This window comes from Furipterus horrens, unplaced genomic scaffold (assembly GCF_987537825.1).
Source record: "Furipterus horrens unplaced genomic scaffold, mFurHor1.1.pri manual_scaffold_17, whole genome shotgun sequence".
Lineage (NCBI taxonomy): Eukaryota > Metazoa > Chordata > Mammalia > Chiroptera > Furipteridae > Furipterus > Furipterus horrens.
In genome coordinates, this window is record NW_028327187.1 from 80,644,728 (window position 1) to 80,659,383 (window position 14,656).

The following is a 14,656-nucleotide window of genomic DNA, read 5'->3' on the forward strand; positions in this document are numbered from 1 at the left end:
GAGCCTCCAGGCTAGGCGGTCATCTGCTTGAACTTCCCATGTGTTGAGATTGATGGAGCATTGTGTCATGTCCTTTTTGCAGATGTCTTTGAACCGCAGTTTTGGGCGCCCTGTCATCCTCTTGCCTTCTGCTAGCTCACCGTAGAGGAGGTCTTTGGGGATACGGCCTGCATCCATTCTTTTGACATGGCCGAGCCACCTGAGGCGTCTCTCACTAAGAACTGCATGCAAACTGCTCATATTGGCTCGCTTCAGCACCTCGGTGTTGGGGACCTTATCCTGCCAGGCGACATGCAGGACGCGTCGCAGGCACCTCATGTGGAAGCTGTTGAGTTTCCTTTCGTGCCTTGCGTAGGTGGTCCACGTCTCGCTGCCATAGAGGAGAGTGCTGAGTACGCAGGCTTGGTAGATGCGCAGTCTGGTTTTCTCAGTGAGGCTGGAATTGTTCCACGCTCGCCGGTTCAGTCTGGCCATAACTGTGGCTGCCCTGGCGATTCTCCGGTTGACCTCCAAGTCGACTGACAGAGAGCTCGAGATGGTGGACCCGAGGTAAGTGAAGTCGTTGACAACCTCCAGGGTGTACCCGTCGATGGTGATGCATGGGGGAGTCCCCGTGCCTTGAGCCATAACATTCGTCTTCGTCAGGCTGATGGCTAGTCCGAACTCCTTGCATGCGTGGGAAAGGCAAGTGACTAGCTGCTGGAGTCCCTCTTCGGAGTGTGATGTCAAAGCTGCGTCGTCGGCGAAGAGCATCTCACGGATGAGCACCTCTTTGACTTTGGTCTTGGCTCGTAGACGGGCCAGGTTGTAGAGCTTGCCATCGGATCTGGTGTGAATGAAGACACCCTCGCTGCAGTCCTTAAAGGCGTATTGGAGGAGCATGGAGAAGAAGATTCCGAACAGCGTAGGCGCGAGGACGCAGCCCTGCTTTACTCCGCTGCTGACTGGGAAGGCCTCAGAGGTTGCGCCGTTGTAGGACACCGTGCTGTGCATGTTGTCGTGAAAGGACAAGACCACAGCAAGCAGATGTGGTGGACAGCCAATCTGCCACTTACTAAGACCTGTGATTTTTGCTTTTCTGAGCCTCCATTTATATTTTAATAATTACAATGGATATAATATTAAATACTGCCATGTAGATTTTTCAGTGCAATGAGGATCAAGTTGGCTGTTACAAGCATCACTATATTTGATTACTCATTTCTACTCCTATTATGTGACCTAGGACAAGTTAACCCTCCTGTGCCGTTGTTTTCTTATAAATAAAAGTGGACAAATAATAGCATGTAACCCAGTGGGGTTATTGTGGGCATTAAATGAGATGAAAAAAGTAAAGGGCTTAAACAGCGTCTCACATATTATTAGAGGCTCAAAGTACGTGAGCTACTGTAATTAGTATTCTATTTCTGCTACTGCCTGGCTGGTTTGGCTCAGTGGATTGAGCGTCGGCCTGCGAGCTAAGTGTCGCTGGTTCGATCTTCCAGTCAGGGCACATCAGAGAAGGAAAACTCTGACTCCAAAAAACCTCCGCTGCCTTGCGGCATACCTCTTCAGGGGAAAGGCTAAGGGAGTAAACCCCGACAGAAAATCCGGAGCCGGAGTCCCTAAGGCGGTTTGACGTTGTAGTCAACACCGGCAACTCCTGCGGCGCACCTGAAGCCAAGCTGTATTGACTCCGTCTTTCCCTTGGACCCTTCAGCTGCGAAGAGAGGGGGGGGTCTGCTGCATGGGCAACAGCAGACCCTCCATATCACCCTGCCCAGGCTCTGTAGCTTCAGCTTCACTGGAGAGGACACTCCAGCGTCATCGCAAGATGTCGATTCAACACGGGAGGAGACAGATACCGTGTCACTCCCGAGTCGGACTGCACAGCCATTCTCGGCGGTGCAGATAGACTCTTAAGAAGCTACACCATCGTCTCTCGAGACGGACGGCTGCCGATATTTCTGCTACCGTACTAACTAGTCTGTGGTCAGAAGCTCAGGACAAACAATTTCATCCTAAGGACAAAACCAAAAAACGTACCGCAGGATCCGAACAGTGAAACGTAATGCAATACAGTATTTCTCTTTCAAAAGCAATTGACACGCCCTGTACTGGATTAGGATCCACCCAGTCCTCATTAAATATGGCAGCGAGCGGGGACGGCCTATTGCGGCTGCGCACGCGGAAACACCTCCCAGCGCCTAGATCTCAGCTGCAGTCTCGGCCTAGTCGCCTACAGGGCTGGCATCGCCCCCTCCCGGCTCCGCCGAGGTGCAGAGAGAGGGCCGACCAGGGCGCGCAAGCGCAAATGTCAGCTGTGTTTGGCGGATACTTGGCGAGGCGCCTGTCACATGAGCCGCGAGCCCGCTCGGCTCCCTCTCTTCCCGGCCGGGCTGTGAATGAAGCTCTGCCGACTACGTGGGGCGCTAGCTCAACTTGATGTTCTGAACGCCAGAGCCTACTGAGCGCTTGGCCCACCAGCGGCAGACACGGGCTCCACCGCTCCTGACCGCGGCGACAGGTAAAGACAGATGAGCTGTCCCTTCCCCAGCAGGTCCTTCACGGCCCGCTGGCCCCCGACCCACCCCCAGCGCACCCCGTGCGCGCAGCGACACTGGGAAGCGCTCCCCTGCTGCTTCGGCCCCCAGGAGATGGGGGTTCCCCATGCCCGTCCGCCGCCGCCTGGCACTCGAAGGAGTTAGATCGGCTAGTTCTAGCCAGTGCAGGGCGGCATCTTCCCGGGAGTCCAGCCCTAGTCTGCGAGCAAGGGTCCCTGCGCTGTCCCAGCAAAGTTTTCTTGCGGAGCGGCGCCAAGCCCGACCCGCTTTTGAACGGGGGAGGTTAGCTGCAGGCTTCCCCCTTTCCAGTACTGGAGCAGAGTGGCTTTGGCTGGTAAAGCTCTGTCAAGGCCCCGTTCTATCCTGCTCTAGTTTCACTGGTTGGTGTGGGTCTTAGAGAAGGAGTCCAAACTCTCGGAAAACTAGTTGCTCCAAGTTTTCCTTTTCCCACTTAACGCGGGTAGCCTGTTCTCTGTAGACTTTCCAGGCTTTCGCCTGAGCGCCTTCACCACGAAGGTCTTTCCCTTTACATCGATGCGCCTTTACCTTTATTCATTTCAGAGCAAATCACTTTCCTGGACTGCCAAGTGAAGCTGTATTTGTGCCCATGTGATAACGTCAGTGTAAGCTGCCTCGAATAAATGAGGGAAATCCAGAAGTGTGTAGCTTAAAAAGCCAGTAAGAATCTGCTTTATGTAAACTCCATACATTTATTAGCAATTACCTGGGCTAAACTTCAAAGATGTTAAATTTTGCCTGATCCCACCAGGCATTGATTACTACTATTTAACTGCAAAAGAAGGCAAACCCAAAGCTGTCCTAGGTTCCAGATAAGTCGCCAGAAAGCTTTTTTTCCCCCTGGCTAATTCATCCTAGGACTTTGTAAACCTTTCCTTATCCAAAGGATTGTCTTTTCTCTGTTGGTGTTTTTGGGACTAGTGTACACATTCACACTTTGTCCTTAAAAAAATTCATTAAAGAAGGCCAAAACGATGACCGTCAAGTTTGTATTAGTCTTCAGTACTGTGCTGGTGCTTTCATTTCAGGGTGGAGGTGTTGCTTGTATAAAAGTTATGGAAATAGCAATGTACTTTGATGTTCACCAGGTCAAAAAAGTGAGAACTTTTTCTTTAAAAGTGCAGGTTGGTTCATATGCTAAAGAAGGAAGACCAATTTATTAAGAACTTGTTCAAATGAACAAGCAAAGTGTTTAATATATTAAATCTTGAAATCAAAGCAGTCAGACCTTTCATTTTTTTCTCCCGTTCCTAGCACCTTTTATATCCTTGCTAATAGTATTGTCCTAAGACTGAACTTGATGTTTTAAAAATAGGAATGAGCTGAATTAATCTGGCTTTACTTAAATTAGTATTTTATTTTTTCCTCTGGGTCTCCCCCCTCCCCCATTATAAAAGCAACAAATGCTCTCTATACATTGGCCAAGTGTGGGAAAATATAATGAAGTGGTGAGGAAGAACCAGCCAGAGTACATCACTCTTTTTATTATGTTTCCTTTCTTTTCCTACACAAGATCTATTTTAAACTTTTAAGTAGTCACACAATTTGCTGTCCCTTCTACAGTTTTTTAAAATGTAAAGTTGGAGGTTTGGGGAAGGCATTGGATATTATGCTGCTCTTCATGGAGCATCAAGATAGGAAAGATGCTTAACAATTACCTCATCCAGCCACCCATCATTTGAGATTCCAAAACCCGTTTGTTGAAGATCCAGTGATTTACACAGAATGGGACAGCACTCAGTGACAATATGAACTGACTAGATCTCCCCGTTTTATCCTTCAGTGATCTCTTGCTGCTTAGGGGGGACCTTGACATTACCTGTTTCTGTATATCTTTGAAAGAGAGGTCCATGAAGGGACAGGAAGTAATTTTCAAGGATTTGAATTTTTTTTCATTTAGATATCCATTTTTCTTTTTACATTTTCAGGTTTGGGGCTTGATATCTGGCAGAGAGTAAGACCACACTGCTGCTGTTCCATCTACATCCCATTCAAGCCTCCCAACAAAACTGGGGGCTCCAGGAAACTCTGAGCCTGTGACCCCAACGTGGGATTGGATAGGATCAACATGGCCATGTGGCAGGGTAAGAAATTAGCACTCATTCCTCTAACTGGTTTTTCCTCCTTCTCCATCCTCCATCCTCCATCCGTACCCCCCTCCCAGCTAGTGGCAGCCAGCCAGCTGTTTCTTTAATTTAACCCCTTGTCTTCACAAGGACAAAGCATATTAGTTTAAAAGAAGTTGCTGCTAGCTAGAAGTTCAAATTGTTTTAAAGTGGGGGTGGAGGAGTGATGTGGGAAGTAGAAGGAAAATGTCTTGCCAGAAGCATTTAAAAAAAACTCTCTTTGTTTGAACATGTACTTGTGGGGGGATCTATGTTAGGGAAATGGGGTATTTTTTCATCTTTGTGGTTTTCATGTATTTCTGGCAATTTTCTATCATAAGGTTCTCAAAGGTGGGGGAGACAGATGTCAACACCTCTCTGGCTTCCTCTTCTCAGTAAAGGCTTTAAAGCATATTTAATGTTACAATGTTTATGGCTGGTGATAGAAGGAAAATGCCTGTTTTAATCTTCTGAACTACCCAAGAGCAAAGCTCAGTGATATCTCGCCTGATGGATTACATCTCTTGTGAACCTGTGAATTGCTACCAGCATAAAGTTATGTTTTATTTTTGGTGGGTTTGAGGATTTGGGCCTTTGGGAGACTGTTGGAATCTCCAGGGGTGTGTGGAATTTTTATGTTTATCAAGAAGAGTATAGGTTTAAAAAATGATAGACAAATTCTACCCAAATTGTATATGGCCCCCAAAAGGTTAAAGATGGGAAGAATGAAGAGCTTGGATGTCTATAAATATACAACATATAGGTTTGTTGGTGGTCTAACGTAGCTTTTAAAGCTGCCTCCTGTTGGTTATGGCTTTAAGTATGTAGTTACACAAATGTAACAACTATTTTTGATGTAAGAGGATTGCCAAGTTAAAGACATTTGTTGAAATGGAATTTGGCCTGTATGCCTGCTTTGATTTACACAATGGGCATTTATTGGGAGCAGTTTGAATATTCTTGTTTAAATCCCGAGATATTCTTTCATTCAACAAACAGAATACAGAGGTGAATAAGACTTGGAATCCTAGACAGTTCCTTGTCTTATGGGAAAGAGACAAATAAACGAAAATTGTGTCAGGCTGAATAAGTGTTACAATAGGGAGAGGTGCAAAATGCGATAGACACCCAGAAGAAAGCATAATGAACTGAGTTTTGAGCTGGTCTAGAAAAACAACAACAACAACAACAACCAAAGAAAAAGAAAAAAAAACAAGTGGGAGTTTTCCAGATGGACAAATGAGAGAATTGAATTCTTGGCAGACAGGGAAGCACTGTTTGGGAACTTCCAAGTTGCTCTGTTTGCCTCGTGTGAGATGTGTGGGGCCTGACCTCAGATGAAGCTGGGAAGGTAGTCGGGGGCCAGATAAAAAAGAGCCTTGTATGTTCTAGGGAGGATTTTACACTTTATCCTGAAGACAAAGATTCTAAACAGGGAAGTCACATAATCAGATTTTGTTTTAGAAAGATGACTTTGGCAGCAGTGCTGAAGTGGGGTTGGGGCTGGAAAGAATGACAGCTAAGAGCCATTTGGGAAGTTTCTGGTATAGTGGTTTAGGGTAGAGATGGTAAAAGTCTGAGCAGAGGCAGGGTGGCAACAAAGAGGGAAAGAATGGAATGAATTCTAGAAATGTTCTGTGACTGGATATGGGAGGAAGTGAGCCTTGGTTGACACCAGTTTGGGTGCCTGGGGCCATTGGTGCTATTCGCTCAATAGGGAATGCAGGAGGTGATGAACAGGGTATGGGGGTGGTGGGAAGTTACTGTCCCTGGTTTCTGGGGATGGTGGGAAGGTACTGTCCCTCGTTTAGTTTGGCCTATTTTGTATGAGACACCTGTGGGCTGTCAGGTCACTATTTAAAAGCCAATTCTGAAAATATGGAACTGGAGTTTGTGCAAGTGGGAATCTGTAGTTTTGTTCCAAATGATGAATAAAGAGTTTGTGTGTTTTCTCTGTGTTTAATGCAAATGTCATTAACAGTTAATTATTTATTTTATAATACAGACATTTTAATGGATAACAATTTTCAATAAAAGCTAATTATTTTCTTTCTTAAAGATTTATTTATTTATTTTTAGAGAGAGAGGAAGGGAGGGAGATAAGGAGAGAAACATCAGTGTGTGGTTGTCTCTCACATGTTCTTAATAAATAATATATTTTGCTATCTCAGACCCTGAAATCTGACCTGTTTAAAATTACATTGGAGTCAAACCTGATTTTTCTAGCATTAGTAAAGAGGGGAGCATTACACATAAGTAACTGCACCTCATTTTTTCCTGCAGCCTCTGAAGTGGCAAGCATAGTTTGGATGGCAATTTGGTATAATAGTTAGAAGTATGGATCTGGGTTCAACTCAGTTGCTTCCATCACTTGGTAGTTGTGAGACCTTGGACAAGACCCTTAACCACTCTGTGTCTCAGTTTTCTCCTGTGAAAAATGGGGATTATAATAGAATGTACTTTATAGAGTTGTTGTGAAGACTAAGTTAATATATGCAAAGGAGTTGGAACATAATAAGTGTCCTGTAAGTGTGTGTGACATTATTAGTTGTGAGATGTCTAGAATATTGTGTATCATGTAATAAGTGCATAGTAAAATGTAACAATAGCTGTTTTTGTTCCTACTACTATACTTCTACGACTACTATTATTATCACTATTGTTTTGTTATAGCCTGGGGTAGGATAGGCACCCTGGTCTCTGCAAGGGATGTCATGTTGTCCTTAGAAGCCCTGCCTTGTGGTAGTCTCTTTGGGTCTTTAGGTAGCAGTTTAGAGCTGAAGAGATCCTTGGAAAACATCTAACCCAACCCCTAGAGGTTAAGTGACATGCCCATGGTCAAGTAGGTTAGCAGTAGTGACAGGACTCAAACTCAGGTCTCCTGATTCCCTATTCCAAATTTCTTTCTGTGGGCTCATAGAACAGGTTAAGTATGGGCCTTCCAGCTCAAGGACATTCTGAGTCAATCTCTGGAGCTACTTGAGGAGCTCTTAAGGGCTAGAAGAAGCCATGTTTCCTTATTTCTCAGTTCATTGCTGTCCAGTTTCTCCATGTAGAACTGGATCAGAATTCCCATACCTGTTAAACACGACCAACATTATTATTTTGACTTTGCTTGAAGGAACCCTCTAATACATTTCCTGGCCACTTTAAACAGAGTGTATTGGGCATAATTTAATATTTTTGATAACTCAGGATCATTATTAATAACATCAGTTTTATTGGCCTAATAGTCAAGAAAATGTTAAAGAGAAGAATAGTTTGTGATGGGATGAAGTTGGAGATTTGTTTTGTCACTGTTATTCATTTATTCAGTTAACATTGTTGAAGTACCAGTTGTGTATCAGGCACTATGCTGGGCCTTAGAGATATAATTGTCAGTAAAAACAGGTATGGTCTCTGCTCTCCTAGAGCTTACCAAATAAGATAGAGGTAGCATTTCAAGTTCATGAAGTGATTTAGTACTTAACAATAATTTAGAAAAATTATACCAATGTAAATTTAGAAGGGATAAAATAGTTTCTTAACAAAGGAGGGGAGGCCTCAGAATTGCCTGTGGTGCTTTTAACACTATTTCTGCTCAACTCTTATCCCCCAACTTGTGATTCAGTCTTACTACTGGAGCATTTAAAGAAGCTCTGTAAGCAATTATGATGTGTAATCCTGTTTGGGAACTGCTGCATTAAAGAATCTGAAGTTTTTTTTAAAAGAGAGAAATGATAAGGGAATCAAAAAATATAGAACACTATATAATCTTGGAGTAAGGAATATACTTATATGCATAGTATAAAGGAAATATTAATATAATCAACTGTATGAAAAATTTAAATTTCTGCAGAAAACCATAAATAAAGTTAATGAGAAAACTAGAAACAGTACCAACAAGTCATTATTCTTAATACATAAAAACTTACAGAGCAGTAAGAAAAATACAAGTATTTTACTAGAAAAATGTGCAAAGGATAGAAATAAAAAATATATGAAGAAGAAATTGAAATTTCCAGAAAAAGTGGAACACTGTTCTTAGTAGTAAAGAAAGGAGAATTAAAATGGCATATCATTTTCTCCAATAAAATATGCAAAGATTAAAAAGGAATGAATGGCAGCTGGCTGCTGGAGGTCCAAGATGGCAGAGGATTAAATGGAAGCTACACTAACCTCATCCCAGGACCAATCTGGAACTACAAGTAAATTATAGAAAAATCATCTGAATAACCAAGTGAACACTAGCTGGAGAGAAGCCTTATAACCAAGGACAGACAAAAGAAACCACTTCACCACAACAACACTACTAGGGAGTGCAGAGGAGGTGTGAGAGGGCTGTCTGGGCTCCTGTGGGCAGCAGCTGAAGTTCTAGAGGGATATTTCAGCAACTGGGGGGTCTTCCCTGAGAAGTATGGGGTCTAAACCCCAAGCTGGGCTCCCCAGTCTACAGCACCAGAGCCAGGGAGGAACCCAAATAACATCCAGCTGTGAAAAGCAGCAGAGTTACTGTCTTCCATGGAGAGATGGCTGGAGATTCAGATAGCCTCTCAAAAGGCCAACACACAAAATTCCATTTGCAGCCACTTATTCTGGGCTCCAGAAGAGGTGGGGCAGAGTGGACTAGAGATGCTTGTGAAGAGTCTGGGGTTGGTGGCTCTGGGGAGATTACTGAAGGAGTAGCTGCCAGGATCCCTGTGCTGAGTCATTCCCCATACTGCAGAGGCCATCTTTCTCAGGCAGAGCACTATTCTCTGAGTGGCGTCAGCCTGAGAAGTTATAGCCTAGCCTGCAGGAATAACTTTGCCCCATCCTGTAGAGCTAAAGGCGGGATGCTGAGTACAGGTGAAGCTATATCACTGATTTGTTTAACAACTAATGCAGATCTCTGGGAGCTCCATGAGTCTTCAGGTGACCCTCCCCTGGGTTTGGTGCTGATAAAAGCCAGTCTTGGTACACAGCCTGTTCTTTCTGTACACAAACAAGACCATCAGAGAGAGCCACACACAGTGGATTGCTTAATGCTCCAAATAGGTTGACCAGGGCCAGTTACAAACAGCGTCTGACAAGGGTCTACACCAGAGTCTTTGCAGACCTACCTAATACATAGAAACAAATAAAAAGAAGCAGCCAAAATGGGAATGCAAAGAAACAGATCCCAAATGAAAGAACAAGAGAATTCTCCAGAAGAAGAGCTAGATGACATGGAGGCAAGCAATTTATCACATAGAAAGTTTTAGAGTAATGGTTATAAGGATACTCAACAGCATGAAAAAAGACCCGGAGCCCTGGCTGGTGTGGCTCAGTGTATGGAGTGCCAGCCTGTGAACCAAAATGTCGCTGGTTCAATTTCCCAATCAGAGCACATGCCTGGGTTGTGGGCCAGGTCCCTGGTTGGGGGCCTGTAAGAGGCAACCCATCTATGTTTCTCTTGTACATTGATGTTTCTCTAACTCTCTCCCTTTCAGTCTCTCTAAAAATAAATAAATAACATCTTTTAAAAAACAAGAAAGAGAAAAGACCTAGAAATCATAAAAAAAGGGCCAGTCAGAATAAAGGATGCAATATCTAAAATAAATAATACATTGGAAGGAATAAACGGTAGGTTAGCTGAAGTGGAGGACTGAATCAGTGATTTGGAAGAAAAGATAGAAAAAAATACTCAGGCAGAGCAACAAAAAGAAGAAAGAATTTTTTAAAATGAGGAGAGCTTGAGAAACATTTTGGACAACATGAAATATAACACCATCTGCATCATGGGAATAACAGAAGGAGAAGACAGGAAGCAAGGGATCGAGAACCTATTTGAAGAAATAATGACCAAAAACTTCCTTAATTTGCTGAAGGAAAAAATACACACAAGTCCAGGAACTTCAGAGAGTCCCAAAGAAGTTGGACCCAAAGAGGCCTGCACTAAGACATATAAATTAGTAAAATGACAAGGCGTAAAGACAAGGAGAGATTCCTAAAAGTCATAAGAGAAAAGCAGGTAGTTACATACAATAGAGCACCAGTTAGACTGTTGTCTGATTTCTCAACAGAAATATTTCAAGCCAGAAGGGAATGGCATGAAATATTCAAGGTGATGAAAAGCAAGGACCCACAACCAAGGTTACTTTACTGTGCAAGGCTATCATTTAAAATCAAATGAGAAATAAGGAGCCTCCCAGATAAGAAGAAGCTAAAGGAGTTTGTTAACACCAAACCAGTACTGCAACAAATGACTTAAAAAGAAGAAAAAGAGAAAGAAAAAAACAGAGGAAAACACTCTTAACAATAAAATGGCACTATATACATATCTGTCAATAATCAACTGAAATGTAAATGGCTTAAATGCTCCAACCAAAAGACATAGGATAGCTGAATGGATAAGAAAACGAGGCTCATATATATATGTTGCCTCCAAGAGACACATCTCAGATCAAAAGATATACACAGACTAAAAGTAAAGGGGCGGAAAAACATATTTTATGCACATGGGAAGGGAAAAAAAGCTGAGATACCTGTATTTATATCTGGCAAAACAGACTTGAAACCAAGGCTATTGTAAGAGACAAAGAAGGACGCTACATAATGATAAAGGGAACAATCGAACAAGAGGATATAACCCTAGTTAACATTTATACATCTAACATAGGATCACCTAAGTATGTGAAGCAAATCTTGATGGACATAAAGGGAGAGATCAACAGAACTATAGTCATAATCAGGGATCTTAACACCCAATGGACTTCAATGGATAGATCTTCCAGACAGAAAATCAACAAGGAGGCAGCGACCTTAAATGACACACTAGATCAAATGGATTTAACTGATATCTTCAGAGCATTTCACCTCAAAGCATATACATATACATACCTTTCAAGTGTACATGTAACGTTTTCTAGGACAGACCACATGTTAGGACACAAAAAAAGTCTCAGTAAGTTTAAGAAGCTTGAAATCATATCAGACATCTTCCCTGACCACAATGCTGTGAAACTAGAAATCAGTCACAAGGAGAACACTGAAAAGTACACAAAGACATGGAAGCAAATAACACGTTATTAAACAATGAATGGGTCAACAACGAAATCGAGGAAGAAATCAAAAGATGCCTTGAAACAAATGGAAATGAAGACACAACAATCTGAAATCTGTGGGACCCTGGGAAAGCAATCCTAAAAAGGAAATTCTTAGCACTACAGTTCTATCTAAAAAACAAAACAACAAAACAAAACAAAAAACAAAGAAAAACCTCAAATAAGCAATCTAACTTTAAACTTAAGGAACTGGAATAAAACCCAAAGTGAGTAGAAGGAGGGAAATAATAATGATCAGAGCAGAAATAAATGAAATAAAATCTTTTTAAAAAAAGTATATTTTATTGATTATGTTGTTACAGTATTGCAATTGTTTTTTCCCTTTGCTCCCCTCTGCCCAGTGCCCTCCTTCTCTCCAGCAATCTCACCCCCCTTAGTTCATGTCCATGGGTTGTTCATATAAGTTCTTTGGCTTCACCCTTTCCTATATTATTTATAACTTACCTATGTCTATTTTGTACCAACCAATTATGCTTCCTAATCCCTGTACCATTTCCCCATTTCTCCCCCTTCACCCTCCCAGCTGATAATCCTCCAAATGATCCCCGTACCTATGATTCTGTTCCTATTCTGGTTTGCTTAGTTGGATTTTGTTTTTATTTTTTAGATTCAGTTGTCGATAGCTGTGAGTTTATTTTCATTTTAATATTCATAGTTTTGATCTTTTTTTTCTTCAGTAAGTCTCTTTGACATTTCATATAATAATAGTTTGCTGATGATGAGTTCCTTAAGCTTTACCTTGTCTGGGAAGCACTTTATCTGTCCTTCCATTCTAAATGATAGCTTTGCTGGATAGAGTAATCTTGGTTTTTAAGTCCTTGCTTTTCATCACCTTGAATACTTCTTGCCAGTCCCTTCTTGCGTGCAAACTTTCTTTTGAGAAGTCAGCTAATAGTCTTATAGGCACCTCTTTGTAGGTAACTCTTTTTTCTTTTCTCTTGCTGCTTTTAAGATTCTCTCTTTATCTTTAACCTTTCACATTTTAATTATGATGTGTCTTGGTGTGGTCATTTTTGGGTCTAGCTTGTTTGGAACTCTCTGTGCTTTCTGAACATGTATGACTATTTCCTTCACCAAATTTCGGGAGTTTTCCTTCATTATTTTCTCACATTTCCATTTCTTGCTCTTCCTCTTCTCCTTCTGGCACCCCTATGGTTTGGATGTTTGCACATTTAAAGTCGTCCGAGAGGTTCCTAAGCCTCTCCCCATTTTTTTCAATTCCTGTTTCCTCATTCTGTACTGGTTGACTGTTTTTCCTTCCTTATGTTCCACATCATTGATTTGAATCCTGGTTTCCTTCCCTTCACCACTAGTTTTGTGTGGATTTTCTTTTGTTTCATTCAGCATAGCTTTTACTTCCTCCCTTATGTGTTTTGCCATACTTAAAGATATCTGTCAAGTCTGTGAGCATCCTTATCACCAGTGTTTTGAACTCTGCATCTGTTAGGTTGGCTATCTCCTCATCTGTTAAGTTGGCTATCTCCTCGTTGCTTAGTTCTCCCACTGGAACCTTGATCTGTTCCCTCTTTTGGGCCACACTTCTATGTCTCCTCAACTTGACAGGCTCCTGTGTTTGTTTGCCTCTGTGTGTTAGGTAGAGCTGTCACACCTGTTACATTGTAAGGGGTGAAGCCTTAGGAATTCATCAGTACAGGGCGACCCATTTCACCAGATGTGGTGCTATATGTGGGGGAGGGGTCTGAGAGGGAACAATGACGCTTGCTCAGCACTTGCCCCTTTTCTAGGCACTTCTCCCACTTCTGTATGGGACTGGCACCTCTCTAGCTGTTGCCCTGGCCGTTGCTCCCAGAGCGAGCGGGTCTGTGGACATTCTAGGACCATGAGGGCCCTTTAAACAAGTGGACTCTGCTGAGAGACTGGCTGTTTCTTCCTCTGCCCTAACCCCCACTGGTTTGGAGTCAGAAGCAGTGTGGCTTTATTTTCCCCAGTGCTGGGACTATGAGATGTCTGGTCTGATGCTGGGAGTGCTCCCCAGGTGTCCCTCCCAACTTTTTAAAATGTGTGACTGTGCTTTCTGCTGGCCTTCCACTGCTGCTGCTCCCACCACACTGTGTCCTCTCCACCCTGGCTCCGCCCCTCCTACCTGTCTGGATGAGTATTTCTTTGTATCTTCGTTTGTTGGACTTCCATGCAACTTGATTTTCTGGAACTTCTGGTTGTCTCTAGTTTTGAGGTAGTTGTCTTCCTTCTTAGTTGTGGAGGGAGACGCAGCATGTCTGTTTAGGCTGCCATCTTGGCCAGAAGTATGAAATAAAGTCTTAAAAAATGATACAAAAGATCAATGAATTCAAGAATGGTTCTTTGAAAAATTAAACAAGATTGACAAACCTTTAACCAGACTCATCAAGAAAAAAAGAGAGATGACCCAAATAAATAAAATCAGAAATGAAAAGGTAGAAATAATAACTGATAACAAAGAAACACAAAGATTGCAAGAAAATATTATGAACAGCTATATGCCAACAAACTGAACAACCTAGATGAAATGGATAAATTCTTAGAAACATATGATCTTCCAAAACTAAATCAGGAAGAATGAGAAAATCTGAATAGATAAATTACACCTAGTGAAATTGAAGCAGTAATCAAAAATCTCCCAACAAACAAAAGCCCTGGACTGGACAGCTTAAACAAGAGAATTTTACCAAACATTTTGAGATGAAATGACCCTTCTCCTTCTCAAAATATTTCATAAAATTGAAGAGAAGGGAAGGCTCCTGAACTTATTTTACAAGGCTAGCATTATCCTAATTCCAAAACCAGATAAAGACCCTGCAAAGAAAGTAAGGTATAGGCCAGTATCCTCGATGAACATAGATGCTAAAATCCTCAACAAGATAGTAGCAAACTAAATACAGAAGTGCATCAAAAAGATTATACACCATGATCAAGTGGGATTTCTTCC

The 14,656-nt window shown here is 42.3% G+C and overlaps 1 protein-coding gene across 1 annotated transcript in view; it reads left to right on the forward strand.

Moving 5' to 3' along the window:
* Positions 1-2,262: 2,262 nt before the first annotated feature.
* The window catches only part of CLCN5 (Cl-/H+ antiporter 5), a 201,168-nt gene continuing 188,774 nt past the window's right edge, over positions 2,263-14,656 (forward strand). Inside the window, exons 1-2 of the mRNA XM_090264459.1 lie at positions 2,263-2,506; positions 4,490-4,645. Of these exons, the coding sequence (XP_090120585.1) occupies positions 4,630-4,645 (16 nt within the window). The 5' untranslated portion in view covers positions 2,263-2,506; positions 4,490-4,629. The remainder of the gene's footprint in view (positions 2,507-4,489; positions 4,646-14,656) is intronic.